General features: G+C 31.0%; 1 protein-coding gene across 1 annotated transcript in view; it reads left to right on the top strand.

Moving 5' to 3' along the window:
* Nucleotides 1-433: 433 nt before the first annotated feature.
* Cdh19 (cadherin 19) overlaps nt 434-10,428 on the top strand; it is a 104,088-nt gene continuing 94,093 nt past the window's right edge. The window contains exons 1-2 of the mRNA XM_038349897.1: nt 434-625; nt 4,740-5,031. Coding sequence (XP_038205825.1) covers nt 434-625; nt 4,740-5,031 — 484 coding nt within the window. The remainder of the gene's footprint in view (nt 626-4,739; nt 5,032-10,428) is intronic.

The following is a 10,428-nucleotide window of genomic DNA, read 5'->3' as shown; positions in this document are numbered from 1 at the left end:
GGAAGTAAGGCAGTTAAATGATAATAAAATTGGATATATTTCAATGTCAGCTGTCAGTCAAAGAGATTCTTAAAAAAAATCCTGAAACCTTCGGGCTGATTTATGATTGCAGTTTAAAGCAAATGACATTTAAGCTAAAATCTTTAGCATTACCATCAGATCATTGCTAAGCCACAAAATACAAATAACTAATTTAATTTAAAGATAAATTAAATGTCTGTTTTATTTCCTTACTCCCAGCTACAAATGTTATAATCAGTCTTTATTAATTATATGAGAAAAATTTTTTAAATGTCGGTTTTTGTTCTTTTTTATGTTTTAGGAATATGCAGGATACTTAAGATTGAAAAGGAGTACTAAGAAGCAGCACAATTTGTTTACATCATTCCTATTCTTCTTTAGAATTACAGGTGAAATTCAAATAAACACCAAAATGAATAGCTGGTTCCTGGAACACTGGATATTGGTGATTCTTCTCCTCTGGCCTTTCCTTAAAGTTACAGAGAACTTCCAAGCTAGGAGGAATCAAAGATCAGCATCATCTACTGGGAGAGCTAAGCGTGGCTGGGTGTGGAACCAATTTGTTGTATCAGAGGAAATGGATACTAGACAACATGTTGGAAGGGTACTTATTTTCTGAAAGGATTATAGTAGATGATTTTATAAAGATGTAATATGAATATGTATTAAAGTCTAATGACATTCATATGTTTAAGGGAGCCAGTAGAAAATATTAAACACAGGAATAATTATTAATTGAGTTTGCAACAACCACTCTAAACATGAAGAAGTAACTCCAGTTTTTAAATTTTTCTTTCTCTCTTTTCAAGAAATTGTTATGGCCTTTTACCAGCCTTTAGGAATGTAATGATGTTATTTTAGAAATGGATCAAAGCAGTCAGAGTCAATTTTCATTTATCAGCAGTACTCAACTTGGTACACTGCTGTGTTAAGTAACTCATGGCTTACCTTCATTTATTTTTAATTATGCATATTAACTCCATCCCTTTTACAGACTTGGGAACTTAAGGAGCTTACACATGACTTGTAACTAGTGAAGTTCATGTCCATGGAATGATTATTTTCACTTTATCAGAAAACTATATGTAAAAAAATTCCTAGTGAGACAGAACCTATTCTATCTGATTTTTATTATTTGATTTGTTTTAAACAAAGGTAATTAAGTAGAATGTCCTTATTTCTAACTCTCTTGCTCTAAATGTACTGAAATGCATTGTCTGCTAATTAGGTGGCGGTGAAATTTGATTAGGTCCAAAGAGTGAAGACCTTAGAATTCACTCTCTTATTTATTTTGTTTAGTCCATTCAGGAGAGTGAACTGCTAACCTGGTCCTCAAAATCTACAAACAATTTATCTATAATCTATCTATCCATCCATCTATGGATATACATATATATGTACACACACATATACATATATACATATATGTGTGTGTATATATATATATATGTATGTATATTCAACCATATATTTTAAAAGTCTTCCCATGTGTGCCCATGTGTATTCTGGCCACAAAGGATAATTTTTTGTCATTTTGTTTTCTAAGATGTCTGCAGGCAAATCACATATATGGCTATGGCACAAAATAACAGATTCTTCCTGTTATATTCTTAGTTCATTTTTAGTGGTATGTACAAATGTTTGCATGAATATGCTTGTAAAACATGCATGCATGATGGTTTTACATGCTATAAGCCATCAAAACCCCTGGAACTGATGTTAAAGACTACTCTAAGACACATTGTGGTTTCTGTAAACTGAAAACAGATCCTCCCAATGAGCAAAAAGCTCTTTAAATCTTGAGCTATGAATGTAGACCTTATTATTTTAATCCTATATAATTACAAAACATTTAAAAAATTTCAAAAGCATTTTAACATGATTTCTTTTAAAATAATTTTACATAGTTCCTGAAACATGCAAAATTCTTTTAGTAGAATACTATACTCATTCCAAATGCTTGTAAGGTATTTATTTGTAAATAAATAAGTAAGTTTATTTGTAAGAACTGGTAAAGATAAGATGTAGTGAGGTTGCCTCACATTTGATAGATATTAAAATATAGTAAATCATTCAGTTCAATTAGGTAAATATTTTCATTGATATTGGATTACCCAAATGACAAAATCCACCTCCTAGACACAATATTTTTGCCCAAATAAACTATATTTCACAACATACCAGTTTGCCTAAAGGCAAGACTTTGGTTAACTTGATTTGGGGACTATTATGAGGTGAAAGATCCAACCAAACCTTTGGATGTGTACTTAAACACTCTGTTCAAAGGTATTTGGAAATTATTTCACAAATGGATGTGGAATACATTCATTCATTTCTAAATTTAATTTATCTTCTATTAGTTATTGAATAAAGTCTCAAGTTATCAAAATGAAACATTTTTATTATTTTTATCACTTGACACATTGATTATTATATAAATTTATTTCTATTAATTTACTACCCTATGAAATAGAAAACTCCATTCATTTATAAATAATTTTTACTCCTAAGTGATATAGCCAGAAATAAAATCTGTTTGGTAGTTTCTCGATTTCATTACATTACATAAAGGTGATATGAATTTTATTATTAAAACAATATACTGATTGTTTAAGTAATGCAATGATTTTTCTCATAGTTACATATAAGATTAGTTAACACAGAACAATAATTTACAGCTTGTAATGTCAGAATCACTGTGTAATGTGCTTCATGGTTGAATGTAATTACATGGAAGTTTTACTCAGAGGAAGAGAATACACAAAAATGATGATCTGTGTACAGATAATTGCTCAATAATAATAATATCTTTGAGTTACAAAGCAGTTACATCTTCATTATTCCTGTAGCCAATTTACTTGTATAAAAATAACACTTGTATTTTTTGCATAGAAATTTGAAATTCAGATTAATTCCTTAACTGTATAGATTTTGACAATTGAGATTTAAACATAATGGCAGAATAACCATAAGAAGGAATTGTGCATATGAGAATTTAGTATGTAGTGCAGTGAAATAATTTTTAATTCTTAGCTGAATTTCTATTTTTTTAGGTTTTAACTTATTTCTCAATTTTCTCTTTGACATATTATCTAGAGATAGGCTATTCTTGGAAGAATATAGAAAAGAGGGTGATCTTAAATTTCTGATATCCTGTTGCTCCTGTGCTGTAGTTAGAAGGCCTCCGTTGCTGGCCTTTAATTTAAGTGATGCTAGTGATTAAACTCAGGGAAGTGTGTTTGCTACTCAAGCATTCTGTGGTCTAAGTATAGTCCCCAGCCCCTTGAGGTTTAAATATTTGTAATATAGCGGTCCTCAGGAGAAGACATGCGCCCATACAGATTTTTTTGTCTAGTTTTAAGTATACAAAAATCCATGCAGCACCAAGAAAGTGTAAATTGTTTCACTATTTCCTTCTTTATAAAGCAGGTGAGGGTATGCAGTGGATAAAGGTCAAAGAACAGAAGCCTAAAAACCTAAGTTTGATCACGGATACCTAAATAGTGAAAGGAGAGAACTGACTTTCACCTGTTGTCATTTGATGGGCTACACACAGCACTATGAAAAATCTCCACACACAAACAATAACACAAACACATATACATATGCGAAGAATAGAAAAATATTAAAAGATGCAATGATCACAGAGATAACATTTATAATGGTTATAATGATTTTTTTATGAAAGTATAATGAGGCTCTATATTTCAATATAAGCAATAAATGTTTTGATATAATTATTCTGTCTTTTGCTCCTTAATTATATATATATATGCATATATATACAAAATATTTGAGATAATCTTTTTTAATAAGACTACAATATAAATAATTGAACTAAGTTTGACTTAGTTAACTCAATGAATAATTTTACAGCAATCTTATTACCTTTTTGCTATTTCTTAATTTGTTTTAATTTCATGTGCTTTGGTTATTTACCCCATTTATGTGTGCATGATGCTGTTCGATCCTTTATAACAGTAGTGAAAGACAATTGTAAGCTACATTGTTGGTCCTGATTTGATCCTGATCCCCTATAAGAGCAGTTTGGTGCTCACAAACACTAAGCCTTCTCTTCAGCCTAAAAAGCCTAAGTTTATTGTTCTAAACTAATTAAAAGTATTTATAAGTATAATTAGCTTAATTATAAATTATACTAAGTTATAATTAAACTTGCTACAAAAGTATAATTATAATTAGTCAAGTTATATTTATTCTAATTATAAATAGACTATAAATAGTCAAATTATAAATAATTCTAAACTAATTAGACTTATTTGTTTAAAATAATAAAATTTTGGTACGTCATTATATTGGAAATTTGGAACCACTCCAGTGCTTGACATGGATGTAAATCTCACATTAGTATTTTTTCTCAGTTGATATGATGAAGAATTATAAAATGTGGTGGTTCAAGCATGTAATCCCAGCACTTAGAAAGTAGAGGCAGGTGGTTCTTTAAGTTCAAAGCCAGCATTGCCTACAGAATGAGTTGAAGGACAGCCAGGACTACACAGAGAAACCCTGTCTCAAGACACAAAATATAATAATGATGATAATGATGATGATGATGATGATGATGATAATAATAATAATAATAATAATAAATAATTATATAAGATAGTTTAATTGATAGTGATTAAAAATACACAAAACAGTGAACACTAAGTAAAATTTTCTTTATGTCAGAATACTCACTTGTCTATTTTTACTTGCAGCTAATATCTGAATTAGACAATGGAAATCACACTTTCCAGTATAAACTACTGGAAACTGGAGCTGGAAGCTTCAGCATTGATGAAAGAACAGGTGACATATTTGCCATACGGAAGCTCAATAGAGAGGAGCAATCTCTCTACATCCTAAGAGCCCAAGTAATAGACACCACCACTGGAAAGGCTGTGGAACCCGAGTCTGAGTTTGTCATCAGAGTTTCGGATATCAATGATAATGAACCCAAATTCCTAGATGAACCTTATGAGGCCATTGTACCAGAGATGTCTCCAGAAGGTATTGTATATTAATTTACATCAGAGCTTTAATAACATGACAATAGATTTAAAAAATTTTGAGTATATGATTGACAAAACATTGTTTTACTTTCCTTACTAACTTTTCCTGTGACAAAATTTTAATTAAAATATATACAGAATCATAAAATATAATAACATTGTATAAGGTAAATTTAGAAGAAAAATTACAAAATTTCTAGTGAGCTCAATTTAGTTAGTACTTTATTATTGCTTCAAAATGGCTTTTGCTCTATGGGATAATGTGATGGATTTATTTCTCTATACACTCTATAAAATACAAACTTCCTTACATGTAATGCTACTCTTTATTAGTTTTATTTATATCTGAAGTGAATTTGATTTCAAGTTGAACATTCAAGTAGAAGTGAGCGAAAATTTATATTTTTATCATTTGCAACTCCATATTACAAAACAATTTTCCTATAATTCTTCAAAGCATGTTTAAAAGGTTTAGATATATATTTAATACATTTACAAATCTATAAGATATGCATGACAACTTAAAGAAAATAATCCACACAACTAAAGCTAGTACAATCATCAAAAACAAGGAACACAAAGATAAAAGAGTGTTTAAACATTTACATGTGGCTTTGCTCATTTCAAGTTATTTTCCAACATTATTTACATTAAAGTTTAAATTGAGAAAAATTAGTAAGAGATGGCTTCAAAGGGACAAAGTTGTCATCTACTTTACAAATCAAAATAACTGAAGACAAGGAAATTTATGGTCAATGAGAAAATTAGTAAGAGATGGTTTCAAAGGGACAAAGTTGTCATCTACTTTACAAATCAAAATAACTGAACCAAGGAAATTTACGGTTATGAAAAAAATTTGTCTTAAGTTAGCCAACATATAAATATCACAATATACCACAGAATTTAATTCAAAATTTTGCTAAGAATGATATACAAATGCTTTAGCCATCATCATGTTAAAATAAGCTAACTTATTTTGAAGCTTATTTATGGAAAATTTGCATAATTATCCATTTTTTATAATCTCATTGCATTTTTCTTTTTTCTTTTTTTTACTTTAAACTTACCAGTTGTAATTTAATGGTGTCATCTTGAATTGATTTAAGATACTATTTTAATTTGGATGAACATAATTACAACATAAATGACAAATTATATAATATGTCTCAAAAACAAATTTTATTAAAATATTTTTAAAACTGTTTTAATTTTGTTAAAATGATAGCTCAACAAGCAAATTCCTTGTACTTTTTATTTGGGTTTCCTCTTCCAATCTTCCTTCCTATGTTCTAATTTCTTTAATCTCTTTCTTCTTTTCTCTTATCTAATAAAATTTATAGTATTATCATGTACTGAGAATATTTTGTTTAAAAGTAAAAAATAGAATCATAAAGAAATTTTATTAGTTAATTTATAGAATGACATTTATGCCAGTTAAACACACATCAATGAAATATCTTATTTTAAATAAGAATGACTTACAAATAGTATGTGATAAAAATGGTAAGTATGGGTGAAGTATGACAGTCATTATGCATCTGGAGAAGTTGAGTAGATTTTTGAGAGGGAAAAAGTGAAGGAAATGATAAAGAGATGCCAATCATGTGTTCTGGGTGAAGACCTCCATAGAAAAGTGACAATAACCACATATGTGAGTAATTTTATAACATGCAAAACACATGCATCATAGATGTATACATAAGCACATACACAAAGATAGTATGTGAAATGTTTTAAATATAAGTAACTAGAATCTAATATAATCCATATTTAAGGAGCACCAGAGAAACAATGTAACTGTTACCAAACTATTCTAGAAAAAAGGTTTTTCTCTGGATATGTTTAGAAAATACATAAAAGCTAATGGATTCCTTATAAATCAAATAATGTGTCGTTGTTTACCTTTGATTTTTCTGTAATACTTAACACACAGAGTAGAATTTGGAAAATGGTCTAATACTTTATATGGAGATGAGGAGAAATAAAATGAACAGTTACTTACAGAATTAGAAAGCATATAGGGAATAAATGTGCTTTGTTAATAGTTTTACTGCATAAGTAATAACACAGTTTTTTTCATGCTATTTTTTGTTGTCCTAAATTTTCTATTTTTATGATAATCATCATGACAAAATATAACAATAATGTGGGGATGAAAGGATTATTTCACTTTATAATTTCATCAGTGAGTGAAGTCATAGTAGAAACACAAAGTACAGCTGAAACTTGAGGGTATGAATTCAAGCAGGAGTCATGGAGCCATGCTTGCTTGCTTCTGGTTTCTTTCTTATGTCTTACTCTTCATTCTATCTTATTACCCAGGAGAACCTCCTGAGGGGAGGCACCACTTTCCTAAATGGCACTATTATAGAGGCATTTAATCAATGTATATACCCTCTTCTCAGATATGTCTGTGCTTGTGTCAAACTGACAAAAAAAAAAGACAACACATTTGGTGACTGCATATCTTTGTTCGTCATATTTTAAAGTTAATTTACAAACTATTTAGTTAATCTGTGAGATACAGTAGATCTTTTAGGGTATCAAACAGAGTTAAATTTTATGTGGAGTCTAAATATTAACAACTAGAAATTTACATTTTTTGGAGAGAGCACCATGGAATGAACAAAATTTTTTATTAAGCTAGTTACTGTTGAAGTCAGGGATTTTAAGATTGTTTTGTTCTTTTAACAATAATTTCCTTTTGAAGCAGTAGTGCATAGGTATAATATTACACATTATATAAAGAAGTCAACTAGTGAAATAATGTAGGTAGAGGCTACTCATTCGTTCCCAGCCACGCAGACCTGAATAATCACACAAAAACTATATTAATTACAATACTGTTTGGGCTCCTTATTAGTTAACTCTTACATCTTAAAACATTCCTACTATTTTATATTTTACTGCGAGTCTCGTGGTTACTGGTAAGGTTCTGGGGCATCTGTCTGCTTTGGCCACTACATGCCATCTCTCTGATTCTGCCTACACTCTCTATATATCTCAGTTAAGATTTCATGCCTGGCTATTTTCTGCTCTTCCACAGGCCAAAAGCAATTTCTTTATTAACCAACGGTAATAAAAAATATTCACAGAATAAAGAGGGAAATCCCACATCACCTCCCATTTTCTTTCTAATTCAAAAGGCAAGTTTCAACTTTATCAGAATAAAATTACATATAAAAACAGTTATCAATTAAGAATTACTGTTATACTATTTATATGTACTTTATCTTTTATTACGCCAAATAAAAACTATAACTATCTATTCTTCAACTATTTCAAAGAAGTCAGAAGGACATAATACCTAAGTTAACAGGAAGTGCATTGTAAAGAACTTCCAAAAGTCTACCATTAACAGAAACATCCACTGCCTGGATTGTCACCCAAACCTCTTCTGTAATATCATGGCATCCATATTTAACCTACAGGCCTATAGTATAAAGCAGATTTTGCCATGAAGCAGGAGACTTGTAAGACTGTTTTGTCTCTTTTGGCAGTTTGTCAGTCACTCTCTTCTTTATCCTGAAGAATGTTTGGCAGACTCTTTCATGAAGCAGGAACCCTGAAGGACTGGCCTCACCTTTAGGCAAGTTGAGCAGTCACTTTGCTGTGGGTGCATCATATCCATTTTATATAGTATACCACCAAGCCATCAAGGCAATAGCAGTTTCTTGCCCAAATGGCTAAAAACTCCATACGAAGCCTCTTTGCTGTCCATCATTCTCTTGAAGTAGATTGGTGCTGCCAGGAACAGGTGTGTCTAATTGTCATGAAGAGTCCTAAGTTCTTAAACCATTTTACATACCATATTCTATTAGTCTTTGAAAAGTTTGAAAAATTCCTATCCATCTAAAATATATCTCTGTACATCTAGAAAATCTAACTAACATGATTACAAAGTTGACTATTATAGATAACTATCTATTAACCTGCATTTCATTTTTTTTTGTTTTTTTCGAGACAGGGTTTCCCTGTAGTTTCTAGAGCCTGTCCTGGAACTAGCTCTTGTAGACTAGACTGGCCTTGAACTCAGAGATCCGCCTGCCTCGGCCTCCGAGTGCTGGGATTAAAGGCGTGCCCCACCACCGCCTGGCTCTAACCTGCATTTCTTAATTATACATTATATTTTAAAATAAGTTGCACAAAAACATTAATCAAGACAGAAAAATACATATAACAAAGTTGACCTTTAATTTGTATTAACAAAAAAAGATCTATACCAATACATCTTCACTTCTATAGCATATTCCCCTTTAAATATAAGAAAACATTTATAGACAATCATTTAGGGAATTAGGGCATTGCTCCCTAGAATATTTCCTGCTGATTTGGGGAAATGTTAATCAGGTTTTTCACACGGTTTCTTTGTGTTAGATCCTCCTCTGCCAGCAGTCTTGAAGTTGTTGTGGCTGTTTGGAACATTTGAACATTTGGGTCATTGCTTCAGGCAGCCTTGTTTGATAAAACCATATTAGATGAAAAAGAAGAAGAAGAAGAAGAAGAAGAAGAAGAAGAAGAAGAAGAAGAAGAAGAAGAAGAAGAAGAAGAAGAAGAAGAAGAAGATCCTCTCTTCCAAAGCAACATATCATTAGACCCAAATTTGTAGTCAAGATACCTTTAAAATATATATGTCAGTTTAGTTTTGCAGCCCATACAATAAAATGTCTCACTATACTGAGCTCATTTACAGTCAAAAATTTAAAGAATCTATAGATTGCCTTTGGTATAATTGCCATTTTTACTATGTTGATCCTCCCAATCCAAGAGCAAGGGAGATCCTTCCATTTTCTGGTATCCTCTTCAATTTTTTTCCTCAAAGACATAAAGTTTTTGTAAAATAGATCTTTCACTTCCTTGGTTAGAGTTACCCCAAGATATTTTGTGTATTTGTGGCTATCATGAAAGGTGATGCTTCTCTGATTTCCTTCTCTGCTTCCTTATCCTTTGTGTATAGGAGGGCAACTGACTTTTTGGAGTTGATCTTGGATCCTGCCATGTTACTAAAGGAGTTTATCAGCTGTAGGAGTTCTTTGGTGGAGTTTTTGGGGTCACTAATGTACACTATCATAACATCTGCAAATAAAACTTTAACTTCTTCCTCTCCAATTCAAATCCCCTTGATCCCCTTATGGTGTCTTATTGCTATTGCTAGAACTTCAAGCACTATATTGAAGAGATAAGGAGAGAGTGGACAGCCTGGTCATGTTCCGGAATTTAGTGGGATGGCCTTGAGTTTCTCTCAGTTTAATTTGATGTTAGCTTTCGGCTTGCTGTAAATAGCCTTTATTATGTTTAGGAATGACCATTGTATCCCTAATCTTTCCAAGACCTTTATCATAAAGGGGTGTTGAATTTTGTAAAATGCTTTTTATGCATCTAATGAGATGATCAT

The sequence above is a fragment of the Arvicola amphibius genome, chromosome 12 (genome assembly GCF_903992535.2).
Source record: "Arvicola amphibius chromosome 12, mArvAmp1.2, whole genome shotgun sequence".
NCBI classification, from domain to species: Eukaryota; Metazoa; Chordata; class Mammalia; order Rodentia; family Cricetidae; genus Arvicola; species Arvicola amphibius.
This window is presented reverse-complemented; position numbering and strand designations above follow the sequence as displayed.